The sequence below is a fragment of the Haliotis rubra genome, unplaced genomic scaffold (assembly GCF_003918875.1).
Source record: "Haliotis rubra isolate DU_JTF1 unplaced genomic scaffold, ASM391887v1 Scf180, whole genome shotgun sequence".
In the NCBI taxonomy this organism is placed as follows: Eukaryota; Metazoa; Mollusca; class Gastropoda; order Lepetellida; family Haliotidae; genus Haliotis; species Haliotis rubra.
The window spans coordinates 279,247-297,732 of record NW_025765781.1 but is presented as its reverse complement, the minus strand read 5'-3'; the positions used below and the strand labels follow the sequence as shown (position 1 = coordinate 297,732).

The 18,486-nt window shown below is 42.4% G+C and overlaps 2 protein-coding genes across 2 annotated transcripts; both read right to left on the bottom strand.

Annotated features, from left to right (window-relative positions):
• Window positions 1-315: 315 nt before the first annotated feature.
• Window positions 316-8,110, bottom strand: LOC124273418 (zingipain-2-like). The gene is made up of 5 exons (XM_046708679.1): window positions 7,795-8,110; window positions 5,248-5,416; window positions 3,156-3,352; window positions 1,864-2,095; window positions 316-604 (listed from the first exon to the last, which is right to left on the bottom strand). Exons 1-5 carry the CDS (start codon window positions 7,981-7,983, stop codon window positions 516-518), a joined length of 876 nt encoding a protein of 291 aa, XP_046564635.1. The 5' UTR covers window positions 7,984-8,110; the 3' UTR covers window positions 316-515.
• A 3,866-nt stretch (window positions 8,111-11,976) lies between these two features.
• LOC124273417 (ervatamin-B-like) lies at window positions 11,977-16,291 on the bottom strand. The gene is made up of 5 exons (XM_046708678.1): window positions 16,010-16,291; window positions 15,004-15,181; window positions 13,748-13,944; window positions 13,034-13,265; window positions 11,977-12,100 (listed from the first exon to the last, which is right to left on the bottom strand). The coding sequence occupies exons 1-5, from the start codon at window positions 16,250-16,252 to the stop codon at window positions 12,012-12,014; spliced, it is 939 nt and encodes a 312-aa protein (XP_046564634.1). The 5' UTR covers window positions 16,253-16,291; the 3' UTR covers window positions 11,977-12,011.
• Between the last annotated feature and the right edge of the window lie 2,195 nt (window positions 16,292-18,486).

Below are 18,486 nucleotides of genomic sequence, written 5' to 3'. Positions count from 1 at the left end.
GTAGTCGACTGTCACTGCCGCCAAACGGTTATCCCGATTGGTTTGAGGCAGATGTTTCTTAATGATACCCTCATTTTAATGGATCTATATTTATATTGGTCACATTTTAACCCCGAATGTGATGACATTCACCAAAGAGGCTCAAACTGTGTTGATTCTAATTACGTACTTGCCTTAAGTAAAGCACCAATACTTCGAGTATATATGTGATTCCTACCATTGGAAGAATTCGGAAACTAATGTTCCACAATGACGTAATTGTCAGTATTTTAGCAATCAAAATGCGAAAATCATCACAATCAATACTCATAAAACGAGTTTTCATAATTGACTTTTATTTTAAAAAATATACATTTTGATTATGAACGTGTAGTGTATTCCGTATGGGAACAGAAATGATCATCGTATGGAGGAGAAATAGACCCAGTGATTAATCAATGCTTAACAACTGCAAGGTTAGAGTACATCAATGTGAATATTTCTGCCTCATGATACTGAGTTTAAATCATCTGGTGCTAGTAGGGGTAGCTAGCATGGGATTCAACTCCGCATGTGTCGGATCCCTTCTTGATGCGGATGTAGCCATTCTCTCCCCAGGACTCCCCTGAAACAACACATCTAGATACAGTGGTGGATTAACAACAGTGTTTACGTGTATAGGAACATGTACGTATGGTTCAGTTGCCTCTTTAAAATAAAAGTTTCGCCATAACCGCCTCCGTGGTGTAGTGGTTAGAGCGTCCGCCCGGAGAGCGGAAGGTCGCGGGTTCGATCTCCGACCGCGTCATACCAAAAGACGTTAAAATATGGTACTTGTTGGTCCCTGCCTGGCGCTCGGCATTAATGGGTACAACAAGGACTGGTCGGCTCGGAGTCAGTATAATGTGTCTGAGTGGGCTAGTACAAGCAGCCGCACATACACACGCATGCACGTCGTCATATGAGCGAAATATTCTCAAGCACGACGTAAAACCTCACCTCACCTCTAACCGCCATGTCAAGGTCGCTTTGTTGTGAGGCGTCGTCCGTTCGTCATTCGCTGACGTTTGCGTTTCTCATGAGAAGTACGACGTTTTGTGTGGATGACAATAACTTTGGTATGTCTAGAAATGCTCATAGGCTCCGGAGGCGGTGGAGTAGCCTAGTGGCCAAAGCGTTCGTTCTGTCATGCCGAAGAAATGCCCGGGTCTCAATCTCCAAATGGGTACAATGGGTGAAGCCCATTTCTGGTGTCCCCTGCCGTGTTATTGCTGGAATATTACTAAAAGCGGCGTAAAACTAAACTCACTTATAGGCTCTGATCAGATGTTAAACATCGTCGTCAGGACAGCCATATAAAGAATGTTCATTTTCGCTCATTATTAGGCCATTTTTGAAGATTAATCGTATATGCCATGGCCTCTACTGTTTGATAGAAGAACACCAGTGGGATGTTTAACAGAGCGGTTCGGCATAATTATTAGTGAGTGTTGGTTCTGCAATGATGATGTACGAACTTCAGCCATAAAGTGAGTGAGTGAGTTTAGTTTTACACCGCACTCGGCAATACTCCAGCAATATGGTAGCGATCGGTAAATAATCGAGTCTGGACCAGACAACCCTGTGATCAATACATGAACTTCGATCTGCGCAATTAGGACGCGATGACATGTGTCAACCAAGTCAGTGAGCCTGACCACCTGATCCCGTTAGTCGCCTCTTACGACAAGCATGGGTTAGTTCAGACCAATCCTAACCCGGACCTTCACGGGCAACTAAGACAAATTACCAGCAACATCCTGATACAACAAACGTGTCCTGCTATACACGATGAGCTAAACATTGTGGTGATTATCATATTTACAAATATTCCTCTAGACGTACCCCAGCTGTTCTTGCAAATCCAAAACTCCTGTCCATCCTCCTCCCCGTACCCCACCACTTGCAAGGCGTGGTCAACTACAGTCTTGCTGCAGTCGGCGTCACTGTAGATGCCACTACTGTACTCCTCGAACGAAGGTTTGCTGGCATCGATGAGTGCCAACAGGGGGCGCTGGAGCAAGTCGTCCACCATTTTGTCCACTTGGCTTGCTGGCACGGATTTCCCTCCCTGGATCTGTAGAAAGAGTGCTCGAATAAACACGTAATAATAATTATAATGATGATAATAGTCCATTTCCATAGCGCCTTTACATGTGGCGAGGACATACTCAAAGCACTTCTATTATTACCCCGGATAACCCAAGCTGCCTGCGGGGCGCTAGAAGGTTAATAGTCACTTATCCCACCGGGTACCCATTTTCTGCTGGATAAACAGGCATTTTTGAACAGAGGTATTTTTTAACAAAGTGACTTGAGTGAGGTGAGACCACATGTGCTTCGTTGTGGGGCAGGGCTGAAGTCCTAGCAACTCTGAAGGGTCAAGCTGACCACCACGGTCACCTATCCAAAGACTCTCCGCGCTCAGCGAAGTCTTGACCTTGTGTCGCATCGTGTTGACATATTTAGTATAAAAAAAAGGCAGGCTAACTCGATTCTATGTATGCCAAAACTGTATGATAATCCTAATCCTTATTCAAAATAGTCCATTGTTATAATCACAAATCGAGTTCAAATCGATTATCAGTATGCTGGGAGAAAGTTGAACAGCCTAACTTCCAATCCTTCCGGGCACCCTTTTGGTGCTGAGGCAGCATGATGTAGGTAAACAATCCGGGAAATACCGAAGGGTGAAACTTTGACAATCCACCTACTCTTCATATAAGAACTGCCTAAATTCTAAGCGTCTTCTTGAAAGTTAGTATGTTTTTACGCCCCTTTTAGCAACATTCTAGCAATATCACATCGGAAAACCGGGCTTCACTCATCTTATCCATGTGGGGCACCGAACACGGGTCGTCCCAGTGACGAGCGAACGCTTTAACCACTAGGCTACCCCCACCGCCCCTGAGTTATATAGGGAACAATATGCTGCAACACTGAGATATGGTGAACCTTTTTATGACTTTTTCCCACATTGTCGATTCCGTTCCTATTTCTAACAAAGTTAAAATGTCCTTTGGAAAGTCGGATTGGGCAAGTCTCTTGGTTATGGAGAGGACATTTAATACTTGCTACAGTGGAAGGGGAACGTTTGTTTTGTCTGTACTGTATTTGACCATCACATGAGGCCTTGCCTGCACTTCCGCTTGACATGAGCTGTTTCTGCAATGTCCTGTGATAACGGGGTAGGTGGACCTGCTGCAAACGCCGCCGAAGTTGTGGATGCAGTCAAAGACCTCGCCCACTGGCATCGGGCAACAGTCCTGAATCTCCTGTGAGCTCAGCTGAGGCAACTCGCCAGTCTTGATGGCCTGGAGGCTGGCGACACATTCTGTTCAAAACAAGGGAAGGTTGATGACTTCATAATCAACAGCCCATATTGCAGTAATACAGGACACTATACGCGATTAAACACATGGCCCATATACTGCTTAATAATAATAGTAATATATATAGCGCATTGTGTCCATCTGTTAGTGGCTCATTAGACGCTGTAATCACAATCTGAATATTATTACCCCGGATAACCCAAGCTGCCTCTGAGGCGCCAGAAGGGTAATCGTCACATGACTTGTCCCACCGGGTACCCATTTTCTGCTGGATGAACAGAGGCAAGTTTGAACAGACTCACTTGCCTATTGTGAGACCACATGCATGTCATGTGCTTCGTTGTGGGGTAGGAATGAACTCCTAGAAACCCTCAGGAGCCAAGCTACCAAACAATCGCCCATCCAAGGGTTCACCGCGCTAAACGTTGCGCTTGACAACTATTGTCTCCTTTAGACTTATCCCCGACCGCGTCATACCAACAGACGTTAAAAGATGGTACTTGTTGGTCCCTGCCTGGCGCTCGGCATTAATGGGTACAACAAGGACTGGTCGGCTCGGAGTCAGTATACTGTGTCTGAGTGGGTTATTCATGCTTCACTGCGGCATGGTATCTCAGTGGGCTAGCACTATAAAACCAGCTTTAAGTCTGGGCTAGTACAAGCAGCCGCACATACCCATACACACGCATGCACGTCGTCATATGAGCGAAATATTCTCAAGCACGACGTTAAACCCAATTTCACCTCACCTCACCACCTTTAGACTTATCGCTACCATCGTACAAGTAACGTATGTAAAACGTGTTTTATTTCTCTGAACTGCAGCTCATTGGCCTATTGTATTCTGTATAGTATCATTAAGGGTTGTTCTGAAGGGACCGTAAAGAACTGATGTTCTCGGACACCGTACTGATAGCACAAATACACCTGAAGCGCGGCAAGGCCATTAGCTGTTCATACTGCACGAGATTCTGAGTAAAGGTCGACCGCGTATGATAAACATATGTTAGACTTGCAGTTTAAGGCGCTAGTGACCGATTGTTAATGGGTAACTCTTCCCAGTGATAGATGTTGAACAAGCAAGAAAAGTATAGATTAGATAGAAATAGAAACACACATAGTTGAGAGAATTATCCATTAACATTTTGACAGTTGCTAGAAAGACATTTCTTCATTGCGTAAACTTCAAAAGGGATTTCACGTTTAGTTGATTATAAGGGAATTTCACGTTATATAAAAGGGATTTCATATTTAGTTCATCGAGAGGTAGGTCAAAATGTATGTAGTTTAATTTAACACACCATAGATATTTTAGTTTAATGTCCCACTGCGTACCAAGGGTTATAGTGACATGAAGTTAAGTATACCGTATATCACAGTTGATAGGCCGAGCTATCCTTACCATGATAAAAGTAAGTTATATATATACCGAGAGAATCAAATAAGGGAACACCACTTCATGGCAGTTTTCCTTATACATGTACATGTATATACATGTGTGTATATATATATATATAATCTCAACTCCCTGGGGATCATACACCTCTTGTAGCCACTAGGCGCACCAAGTTAATGTGGCTTTCCCATCCTTACAAGGTACCCATTCACAGCTTGGTGGACTGGGACACGTAGTCACAGTACTTTGTCCAAGTTTACTGCACGTTGCTGTACCTGCAACTGGGTGTTTGCACGTATTCATGTGGCCACCATCTGGTCATATACCAACGGAATGGTGGCCACATGAATACATGCAAACACCCAGTTGCGGGTACAGCAACGTGCAGTAGACTTGGACAAAGTACTGTGACTATGTGTCCCAGCCCACCCAGCTGTGATTGGGTACATAGTAAGGATGGCGATGATGAACTCGAGTCTATAAATAGTTAAAATACAGCACCTTCAGCAACAATGGCGACAGGACTGCCCAATTCTCCTTGGTTGCTAACAGGGGAGATAACTCCTTTGCTTCTCCAGTCGAACGTCTTGGGAGGAGCTGATGGTAACTCGTTGCCAAGGGAAACGTCCACTACAGGTGAATGTTTGAAGAGCTGACGTCCGGAAAGCCTCTGACAATATAGAATTTTGGATAATGTTCAACGGTATATGAGATATTTAGAGAATAACCAACTCGGTACGAGTGATTACGGGAAATATGCCCGAGTTGAAATAATGTTCACAGAGCCGAGCATTGGCGTGTTACACTCACGTCACAGTAGAGTACAGCAGTTCCGAGAGGATAACTCTAGTCGGAATCCGAGTCTATGAAATGTGTCAATCTCTGCATCGGCTACTAGGACCAACCTCTCGGATTGATTAGGAATGAATGGATATAAAAAGTCATCTTGAAGAACATTTAGCACTGATTCCGGTAAGAAACGAGCTGTTTTCTGGTTCGATGGCATGGACGCCGTGTCCGACTCACTTGTTACACATTCAGATAACATTTTTGGTCAGTATTTTGCTGTTTCTATTTCCCCGAATTCAGTCTTAACAACAAACAGGTTTTGGGAATTCAAGGGCTGTAAAATTCTTATCACTCTTCCTATTTGGTCACCGTCAAATTTATCTAGGTAAGTGACCTTGATCGGGGTTAGCCTAACGGCGGCCATGTTTGTTTACAAACTATGCAAACGATTGTTTTAGTGGGTTTTTTAAGATTATATAATTTAAAAAGACTACTATTTATAACGTAATTTTATTGCAAAATAATAACGTCTAATAAAAAGATTACTCATATTCTTTGACCTTTGTTTTCTTTTTTAAATCTCGGAATGTGTGATTACAGCACGTTCTAATTATCAATGAAACGGTAAAAGTTGTCAATGAACGTGGATCATGAAAAGTAGTTCCGTCAACCAATCATATTTCTTCTCTGCTTAGTTGACCAATCAACGTTGAGAATCACTGAAAAGCACATGTGCAATTATCACAAAAATAATCACCTGTGTATCTTAGCCCGTATGGGTAATACGGTAAAGAATGCAAAGGGATTGATGAGTGAATATTCAAGTTTCGGGTGGGTATATCGCATTGTAGCCTTTTGAAAATCGAACCTGGATCTTCGGCGTAAAGAGCTAACGCTTTATCCACTTACCCTCGCTCTTTGTTTGTTTTCGTATTGGATAGTTTTGTTTTTATTGTTTCCATGCAGCCACGTGCGTTCAAACTGAGATGACGTAGAGGTGACGTCATTCTTGGTATTATGACGCAGTATTGTAATAGAAATTGTTTAGCAAATAACAAATGCCCATACCATTACAACCCGATACAGAGTATCGATAAACTTGATTTAAAGTCATCAACAACGTGTTGCATGCTGATTGTAATGCTCAATTATCAATACAGCAAGATATGATCGTTTTAGCTCATGTATGTGTTTGTATAGACTAACGCATTGTATCTGAACATACATAATTTTGACAGAATTAAACAATTCTAATTAAATTGAAAACCAGCCCCAGTGAGATGGGAGATTCAGAACCTGAACCTGAGGAAATCTAGACTTGCTTCATTTAGGGTTTTAGCTTTGCAGAGCTGAGTGGAAGGGAAACTGCGGTTCGGGGACTGTGAGAGGACCAGTTTTAAAAAATCAAAACAGGTGGGAAGCCATACACAAAGATTTTCCTGGTGTATAATATTGTTGTTTTTTCAGTTCGGCAAATGAAAATCTTTCATCTGAAAACTGTCGCCTAAACACTGTAAACGTAGTCAGGACACAGGACACTGTGACATTCTGTGACATGCTGCGACATATGATGTATGTAACATATCGCCATCATACGACTATGTATACTTTCTTTTGTTGGTCAGTATAGAAATCATAAATCTTGATCGGACATGCTATGTGTGTCTTGTATTTACCGACTGTACCTGTAATGTATCCTTATATCGTTCTTATCACTAATACTGCCCATGAATCAAGTAGCAGGTGTATGTCATGAATCCACACCTTTGCTATTTGCATAAGCTGTCGTAATAAGGTTCATAGTGATATTATATCGTATATCTTTGTACGGGAGACAAGTTTATCCATGAACGTATTGCGACATTGTGAAAATGAATGTCTGTAATGATTAGTCTATTGTCGAATTAGTGAGTTACGCTTCAATGTGGCATCGACGTTTTCTCAGGAATTTGGCGACACTAAGTTAGTGAGTGACTTTTGTTTTACGTCGCTTTTAGCAATATTCCAGAAATATCACGGCGGGGGACACCAGGAATGGGTGTCGCACATTGTACCCATATGGGGAATCGAACCCGGGTCTTCGGCGTGACGAACGAACGCTTTACCCACTAAGCTACCTCACCGGCTCTACTGATGAATTAAGGAAAGAGATAAAATAGATTTATAAATGCATGTACTGATAATTTGTCGAAACGATGGGAAATCTATTAATCTATGCATATACACATAGATGAGTTGCATTGCATTGCTGATACATACCCCGTCGGCGAGGTTGTTCATCTCAAGGGAGAAGCCGGCGTCGACCATGTTGTTGTGGCCCCCCTGACCGCTGTACCTCCTCCCGTACTTTACTTTCCACTCCTCCCATCTCCTCAGCAAGTTGTCCCGAGGCGCTCCGAGGGAGGAGGAAGTAAGGGCCAGTAAAAGAACGACGCACGCAACCTTCATGTTTGTTGGTGAAGTGGTTGTGTTGTTGTGTTAACGTAGCTCTATTTTATATGCTGCGGTCGATCTTATCCATTGACTGTTGCGGGCAGATAAGAATTTTATCACATGACAGAGTGTGTGCCACGTGGTCCCGTGACTGCCGTATAGGAAGTCATTCAATCCTCGCGACAGTGTCACGTGATTTGGCTTAACCTGCACGTAGTCAAGTGCATACGGGTATGCACTATTAGATGCATCGCCTTACATCAAGTCATCCTGGTGAAGTATTTTTAAAATTACGACTGCAATTTTTTCAGATTCAAATTTTAAATATATGCTTTCTTCTGTCCTTCAGTATGTGTAAATGAAATCAGGTTTTCGAAACAATTGATTTCTTGTGTAATTCTTATAATTCGTAAGGTTATTACATGATTAAATCGAGTTATTATGCAAAAGTAAATAATGGTATTGAGTCTTAACTTTTCAAAGTATATCTTGAATCTATCAGCTCAACGCATTGGCTTTGCAGAAAAAGAAGAAAAAGGAAAAACATTCACCGCACAGTTATGTATAATTTTCAATGTGTGCAAAACGGTAGTAATTAACAAGAGCAAGGAAAATAGAATGCATAGATTCTAATACATTTATAACTGTTATATACACGATTAAGGTATTTAGAGGTACTTTCATAGGCCTTACATTGTTAGAGGTCATGAGCATTTTAGCAACGTATGATAGTATCTATTGCTGTTGGAGAAAAGACTCGCCTCCAATTATATAATAAAAATCATCTCCCACAGTGATTGAATGTTTGTTTAATTTTATATCGTTGTATGACTAGTTTTAGAAATAGGTATAAGAATATCACAGACTTATCTTGAGTTGTTTATTTATGTCAAGGTGTGCGTGTGCGCGTGCGTGCGCATGCTGATCATACCCTGCGTGTATTTACTTGCGCCCATTTTATATTTGTTTGTTGTTTAATATCGCACTCAGCAATTTGCCAACTCGAGTCTGAAAATAATCGAGTCTGGACCAGACAATCCGATCTACGCAACTGGGATACGATGACATGTGTCAACCAAGTCAGCGAGCCTGACCACCAGATCCCGTAGGTTGCTGAAGGTCGTTCCTACCCATGGGGGCGGTGGGGTAGCCTAGTGGTTAAAGCGTTCGCTCGTCATGCCGAAGACCCGGGTTCGAAACCCCACATGGGTACAATGTGTGAAGCCCATTTTCGGTGTCCCCTGCCGTGATGTTGCTGGAATATTGCTAAAAGCGGCGTAAAACCAAAGTCAGTCAGTCAGTCAGTCGTTCCAACCCGAGACCGCATATGTACACTTACAAACAGTTCATACATCTAGGCGTGCTAAATGCAATGTCTATTCCTTATAGCGGATATTTACAATCCCCTAACACACAAGTGTGATAACCTCTTTATCAAATGATATCATTCTTAAATTCTGTTGCAGACTACCTCTCAGACAGCTATTTTAACAGTTTCCAAAACCCAATCGAGTTTCCGCAGAACGTACGCATTAACATATTACGTCACAGCGTCAACAGGTAATATAGTTCAACTTGAAAACCTGTTTTAGCAAATAACATAGAAAAAACGTTGTAGACAGAGAGCCCGAATAAATGTATTATTGTTCTTTTAAAGGTTATCTACAACAATACAGTTGTTACCGGGAGCGGTTGGGTAGCCTAGTGGTTAAAGCGTTCGCTCGTCACGCCGAAGACACGGGTTTGATTCCCCACATGGGTACAATGTGTGAAGCCCATTTCTGGTGTCCCCTGTCGTGATATTACTTGAATATTGCTAAAAGCGGCGTAAAACTAAACTCACTCGCTCATATATTTGCGGCACTATGTAGTTCTCCCAGATTGTCTTACATGAAAGAGAAACAACTATCAATTCTGTCTGGTCGTATAGAATTTGAATAACGTCCCACAAGGGAACAGAATGAAACTGTAAAAGTTCGGATAAATGTCTACCAAATCCAATGGTCTTAAATCGGGTAATAAAAACAAACTGGAGACATCCATACTTGACAAAATAAGTTAGGGACATATGTAAATTTTGAAATTATGAATAAAGATTTATTCATTCATTGACACACTGATAAAATATCTATCTTAACAATACCAATATCCCTAACTTATTTTGTCCAGTATATATGAAAATTGAACTCTCCCGGCTTTGTGACAGTGCTTCACATTTAAATACAAGGTGTGCCCTAAACGTCCACAGCTTCGCAACAGTTGCCTGTAGTTATCTCAATACTGGGTGAAAACCGTTATCCCACTAATGTGTGGATGTGCAAGGGCGACGAGAATTTTTGTTTGCCATTGCATATATTAGTACCAACGTGACCCCTTGTGTTGGGTATCTGCCACTAAATGACCCCAGTGACATCCCCACAGGGTTATCACGACCGACAGATAACAAATGTCCATCGCCTATCGGGGTGGTACTATTCCCAGTTACTGAGACAGGGATACATCGCTGTTCTTTGGTCTCCTTACCTGCAAATCCAGCTATTTCATGAGTCGTGTTTTAATGAAGCAACAGACTTGTGTTCATAATAAGGGAATTTTAGGGATTTGGGTTTAATTTTTAGGCAATCCCGTGTTTCGCAAAAACTAAGTTTCACGTGTTTTAGTGATACGTGAATGTCCCTGTTACCAAGACACACAACTGTGTTTAAACGATAACAGATCTCCACTTGATACAAGGTCAAATAATATGTTCGTGATAAAGAATCTCCGCGAAGTTTCACGATAAAGAAATCCTCATGTGATATCATTGTGTATCTATGATATCGCTTTCTCGCTTTCTCGCCTCCGAATTTTAAGGCGAGAAAGCGATCCCTAATCAGCCACCATATATATCCCATGCACGTATTATGCAATAGGGGCGGTGGGTATACGAGAAATAGCCTAGTGGTTAAAACGTTCGCTCCTCACGCCAAAGATCCTGGGCCTAGATTTTCGAAGCTCTCTTAGCGCTAAGATAGTCGTAAGTTAATGTTATTCTATGACACTTACGACTATCTTAGCGATAAGAGTGCTTCAAAAATCTAGGCCCAGGTTCGATTCCTCACACGGGGACAATGTGTGAAGCCCATTTCTGGTGTCCCCCGACGTGATATTGCTGGAATATTGCTAAAAGTGGCATAAAACTAAACTCGCTCACTACGATGGAAAATCTCCATAGGGGAACCACCTGGAGGTCAATCAGATATAGGTAAGGAAACCAGTGACCGGTAAGGCATTAGAGAAACATCTGTATTATAATAGCTTCACGTAACAATTGCCACTAACGTGGAATAACATAAGTATGTTCCTGCAACGTGGAATTTGTCTTCAATAATGATTTGAAGATTTAATTGAAAATGTTCGGTTGCTTGATTTCCTCACTGGCTCGCGGTCTGGTTGGTTGGTTGGTTGGTTGGTTTGCTTGCTGGCTGTCTGATTTATGGGACCTTGATGTTTGTTCCAAGGGTAACGATATGCATTCAACTTTACCCATTAAGATGGCGCTACGTGAACAGTTATCCACAGCTAATAGTTATGAAGACATACACCTTAAACTTGTGTACACACTGGAAATGCGCACAACGAAGCTTTTGCACCCCGAAACTTACGTATAGACCTCCATACCGGGCTGGTTGTCTTGTAAAATCCCATCGATTCACTTTCTATTTGTTTACTAATCGGTAAAGGGCGATGGGGTAGCCTAATATGTTATGCGTTCGCTCGTCACACCGGGTTCAATTCTCCAAATGTACAATGTATGAAGCCGATTTCTGTTCTGCTGCCGTGATATTGCTGGAAATGTGTTAAGATCAGCGTAAAACCATACTCACTCACGACTCGATGGACGCACGAGAGTTATTCTGTAACCAGAGCTATATAATAACAGATTTAATAAGCGGACATGCTGCAGATTCTCAACCCATCGCCATCAATCCATTATACATAACTGACAAATCCTTACTCGATCATCAATCTGTTTCAAGTTTATTGACAGGTTGTGTTACACGTCAGTAGGGATAGGAAACGTATGACTCTATGGCACATTCATCAGATCCTCTCCGTATCCAGATGTAGCCGTCCATCCCCCATCTGGAACCTGAAACATGTACAACACGGGGGTGTCACAAAGTTACGCTTGTGCGTGCGTGTGTGCGGGGCGTGTGTGTCTTTACCTCTGTGTCCCCTCTACTTTCAATGAAAAGTGTCTCTACAAATTGTCTGCCACACAAGCCATGTAGTTTTCCTTGAATTAATTTCACGGCAATTTCAACAGTGTATCATGAACACCGCAGATGCATTTGGGAAGAAAAACCGCAATTATGTCTCTTACGTTTAACACTTTAGTCACTGTGAATTTGACGACTGTTGTGCTTAAACATAATCCTATGTCTGATTGGCATTTTAGCTGGTGAGTAACTAGAAAGGTAACTGAAACATACTTTAAGGATAACACCTTTTATGATGCGACGTTTCGGAAGAGATGTTTGGTCGAGAACGCTCTAAGAACGGAGAACGTTCTATGGATACACAACTTCTGTGTTAACAATGTAAGCGATGTTTCTGTACAGATACTTATGGCGTTAACGCATTTGAGTGGCATGCAGCTGGTGTGATGAATTCGAACAACGGAGACAGTTCTATGGATATACAACTTCTTTAATATCGATGTAAGCGATGTTTCGGTGTAGATGCTAACAGTTTTAGCAATCAAGTGTGTGCATCTACACCCAAACGTCGCTTACATCGATATTACAGAAGTTGTGTATCCATGCGCTACATGCCACTCAAATGCGTTAACGCCGAAAGTATCTGTACAGAAACGTCGCTCCATGATGCAATAAGGGAGGTGTCATCCGCTAAGTGCCTTACCTTTCTTGTTTACACATATCAGTTCGAATCAAGGATTCGAGACCACTAAAATACGTCTCTTGCACAGCGAAGGGGAGCAACTCATCACAGCTAATTGCGGCGCCTTAGACAAGTATGCCGACCTCGCGTCTGTTAGCGTGAAAAACGTGGACATACTCACTCCAGCTGTTTTTACATATCCAGTACTTCTGTCCCTCCTTCTGTCCGTACCCCACGAGCTGCAAGGCGTGGTCCACTCTCTCTGTACTGCAGTTGGGGTCGCTGTAGACACCGCCTCCGTACAGCTGGAAGGTCACGTGACTCGCGTCCACATACACCATCAGGGGGCGCTGAAGGAGGGCTGTGATCATTAGATCCGGGCGTCTTGGCGGAAGTCGTTTCCCGCCTTGTATCTGAATAGGAAAGATATGATAAAATAATATAACCAACATCAATAATAATAATTACTAAAATAATGACCTTATTGATATGCTAACAATTTCTGATGTTGCATTAAGGATAATTCCCTTGAACATCCAAAACCAAATGCGTTTCTTTTCTATACTTCGATGAACTGGCTAAATCGCTTTTAGACGTACGCAACCCGCCACATTATGTCATTTAGTAAAATCTTATCATAAATTAATCGTAAATTATGTCTGAGGCGGTAACACAACTCTGTCAATACCTGATGAGGTTTCTACGATCGTATTGCCACTCAACATACTTGTTAAAAGAATGAGGATTACATGGACACAATCGACGAGTGTGCATAAATCGTTGTTTCTGAAACACAGTGTAAAGGTTTTGGCTGCGAGGTCACTTATAATTTTTTAGATGGAGGTGTGTCTTATTCTAAAATGGTGCCAGTTGGAATATATGGCCTTGCCCTTACCTGTAGTCCAGGGTGACATGTATTATTCCGACACTGCCCCGTCAGAGCCGGATAGTCTTTCTCGCTACAAACCCCGCCGATGTTGTGTACGCAGTCGAAGACGGTGTCGTTATGGGCTCGACAACAATCGGCGATCTCCTGGTAGCTGGTGTTCAACATTTGTCCGGTTTTTATCGCGTTCCAACTTTCCATGCATTCTGCAACCAAAGTGTTAATTGTAGAAAGTTTGAGGTGATTTAGGATTCACTTGTTTAGCAGCAAAGTGTCGAAATAATGAGTGAGTGAGTGAATGTGTAAACAGTTTGTCACACTGGCAGTGTCTTATTACTTCAACGATTTATACAATAGAAGATCAAGAAGTTCACATTTACAACAATCATAATTATTTTTCTCAAAGGTGTCAACATTGATTAACTTATTGTCAGCTTCCTGAGGAGTATACAAAATTCCCACCGAACGAATCGTGCTTTCCGTCTGAATCAAATAGAGTTATTGTGGACGTGAGGATATTGCCAAACTTTATACACGAGTGTCCAAAGCCATTCCCTAGTTTTTTTATTGTACCAGGTGTTCCCGCGTGTGTTTTTTCAGGTAACCAATTGACTTGCCCTGCATGTGTTTGTGACGTGTACTGGGCAGGATATGCTAATCTTCTGTCGAACACATGTGATCAGTTCTTTTTGATAATGATTTCTCAACATCAGTATAGCAGTGCAATATCTTCTGTTTTTAACAGACATCTTGTGAAAATAGATAGGTTTTAACGTTTTTAACTTGAAGTACTAATCCATTAGACCAAACGGTAGAACACGTTCGCACAGTGTGTCCAAGTATTCCTCGCCATCATCATCATCATCATCATCATCATTATCGACTGGCCTCTTTAGTGTATTGGAGACATCCGGAGAGCGGAAGGTCGATGCACCGAAAACTGGAGTTCGATTCCCGACATGAGTACAATATGTGGAACCCATGTCTTGAGTCCCCCGCCATGATATTGCTGGAATATTGCTAAAGGCGGCTTAGATCCTTAGTACTGACTCTTATTCATACTATACTGTTTCCTCTCGTGCATGTTCAGACCGGAATGTATTGGTCATGCAACCCCTATTGGAGTTTTTCTCTCCTTTGTCTAACAGTAGGGACGAGCAACAATACACATACCATTCAAAATGTATTAGGGTTAGTGTTATGTATGGAATTACTGGAATCGCTTTTCAAAAGTTGAGTAGAATAGCATGGAGGATGCAACGAACCTGCTGCTGCAACGGCATCGGCGCTGCCGATAGTCCCTTGGTTTTTGACTGCGGAGATGACCCCTTTACTCCGCCAATCAAATGAAGGGGGCGGGGCTTGAAATGCCTCGGTGTCGTCTGCCCTGGCAGCTGTACGAGGTTGGAGCGCGGGAAAGACTGGATGCCGTTGTTGAAGAATCTGAGCCGAAATAGAACTGGGCTTACTTAGGCTTTGTTCATTCAATATTATGTTTTTCATGATACATCTGTATTATTTGTAATATCTAAAATGTAATGGATACAATGTGTGAAGCCCATTGAAGGATGTCCCCCGCCGTGATGTTACTGGAATATTGCTAAGAGCGGTGTAAAACTATATTAGCTCACTGTGAATTGTTGCCATAGATGGATACCTACAACTGTAACAGAAGTAAAGATTTAAGTAACCAGCATGTGTGTGCGCGCGTGTGCATCAGCACGTGTCATGCATTTATATGCAGCTTTGAAGTTTTGAGGCCAGGTCTTGAGTTGTTTTTTTCACATATGTTATACCGTAGCCAATCTATCAGTAGTTCGACATCAAGTCTCAGAAATTAACATATTTTACAGAAATCAGTTCTGAAATTAATTACTAAAATCTAATAAAAATGAGTCGGTAGGCTTTATTTCCTGAACTGCACTAACCCAGACTTGCCACATATTCTAGACTTGCATTGCTTTCTAGACTTGCCACATATTCTAGACTAGGCTTGCCACATATTCTAGACTTTCCACATATTTTAGACTCACACATTTTCTAGACTTGCCACATTTTCTAGACCCCGACCCACATATTCTAGACTTGTCACATATTCTAGACTTGCCACATATTCTAGACTTGCATGGGCTTTCTTGGATGTATTTGTGTCTGGTTTCGTATGACCTACAAACCTGAGTTGTTATCTCAACCAAGGCCGGTTTCTATTGTATACTTCCGTCCTGCAGTGTTGAGGGAATCAATTAATGACCTTGTGTTACCGATACGTACCTGATCGGCGAACTGGTTCATCTCAAGGGAAAAGCCAGCTTGCCGTCTCTTGTTGTGAGCCTCCACCAGACCCATGTTGGCCTGCCACGCCCCTCTCCTCTCTTCCTCCTCCCCCAGATCGCTGTATCTCCTCCCGTACTTCACTTTCCACTCCTCCCATCTCTGCTGCAAGTTGTCCCGAGGCGCTCCGAGGGAGGAGGAAGTAAGGGCCAGTATTATAAGTGTTTGTGATAGGCATGCCATTACTGGTGGTTGAAGGAATGTGATTTACGTTCAGCGATATACATTTGATGGACTGATAACCTTGTCACGTGATACGTGTAAACATGGCCTTTGACCTGTCGCTATCGACATGTAGGTCATATGGGCAGCGGAGAACAGTTTGTGTGGGTGTGTTAGTGCGTGCGTGTGTTTGTGTGTGTAGTTGTCTTGTAGTGAGTAACACCTTTTGAGAGGACTATAGACGTCTTAGTAAAGATAAGATAGACGGACGAACAACTTCTTGATAACAGTTTTAGAATCTCCACCGAAACGTCACTCCTCGTTGTATATAAAGAAATTGATCATCCATACGTCTTATACTCCCTTGGCTGCGAGGGTGTGTATGTGCCTGTTGTTTTTAAAAAAAAAATGTTATGTGTTTATGTGTGTTTTTTTAAAAAGTTTTTTAAAATAAATTCTTAATTATGAAAATATTGACTCCATGGGACAGATGTTTAGAAAGGGAAACACACATAATCACAAATAAGGATGTTGTGGATCAACTTCATAATAATCAACAGAACGAATTGATGCGGAACTGCAGATTACTTCTCGCTTCACGCTGAGGGAGGGGGAAGAAGGGTGACTCCATTAAATGAATAAATGTTTTCAGTGGGCATGATCAAGGTTTTCATAGCTTATAGCCTCCGTAACCAACTAATGTTCAGCACCATCTCTTCAACTCTGGTGCTGATAAAAAACCCAATCACTATCGGGCGAATCTGGGATCAATTATACGATCACTGAATCCAGAGACGACCAAGGGGGGTAACTCTATATAGAAAATTGCATGTCCTTGGTCATGGCACCATCCCCTCTCACTTTCTATCCTCTTCCCCTTTCTAGCGGTGTGGTCACCAACAAAGGTCTGTGCCCCACAGTCCTACAGGCCGAGTACAACTTCTCCTTCCACAAGCGCAACTACAACCACGACGTGCTCCAAGACTGGGAGGATGGCGGTTCTTTTGAAGAAGTGGAAACCGTTACTCCGTTACTCAACACAGACTCAAACAGGTGATATATTTTCGTCTTTTACAAAAAATATTCAAGACCATTGATTACTGACTGAGTGTGGTTTTAGCAATAGTTCAGTCCTGAATTGGTAATCAATACTTTGATGCTTGACAAATGTCATCGGTTCCCAATTGCGCAGATCGATGCTCATGCTGTTGATCACTGGATTGTCTGGTCCAGACTCGATTATTTACAGACCGCCGCCATATAGCTTGGAATTTTGCTGAGTGCGGCGTAAAACTAAACTCACTCACTCACTCAATACTTTGAAATCCATTAGGGATTCAAACCCGGTATTGGGCGTGACGTCCATGATTTCCAAACATACCCACACCGCAACAACTACCACCACTACCAACCTCACCAAAAGCCTGAAGTTAGAAATTCAGAAAAAGTAAACTTTTCCTGATAACTGTAGTTCGTTACCTGCATTTTGACTAAAACGTACAGGAGTGAGTGAGCGAGTTAGCTTTACGTTGCTTGCAGCAATATTCAAGCAATATCACTATATCGCGGCGGGGGACACCGGAAATGGGCTTCACGCATTGTGCCCATGTGGGGAATCGAACCTGGGTATTCGGCGCGACGAGCGAACGCTTTAACCACAAGGCTACTCCATCACCGCCAATACAAGCCGCATTTAGCAATATTCCAGCAATAACATGGCTCTGGACTCCAGAATTTGGCTTCATACATTGTACCCATTTGGGGAATCGAACCCGGGTCTTCGGCGTGACGAGTGAACACTTAAACCACTAGGCTACATCACTGCTCCCCGTTTGTGTAAATAACTCCTATCATAAGCTGTGTTCGTGTTTCCAGGTCGACCGCCCGTCTGCAGCCACACCTGGTGCTCCATCACTATTCCAACATGGGATAAGCGCCCTCTACCGGAAGTACCATGTCAAGCTGGGGTTTGGTCCAAGCAGGTACAGAACTGACCATTTGGTGCTCTGGTTTTTCGGGTTACAATGTAGAAATGATTGTTAACTTAATGTCCTGTCGAAATTTGTGCTATCGGTCCACAAAATGCTGTGCCCTCCACTTCCATGCCTTATGGTGTGTGAGTGAGATTAGTTTAACGCCGCTTTTAGCAATATTCCATCAATTTCACGGCGGGGAACACTAGAAAAGGACTTCACAGATTGCATTTAGGCATTATAGTCCCATTGCACAAGACAGGAAATAGAGATGATCCTAAT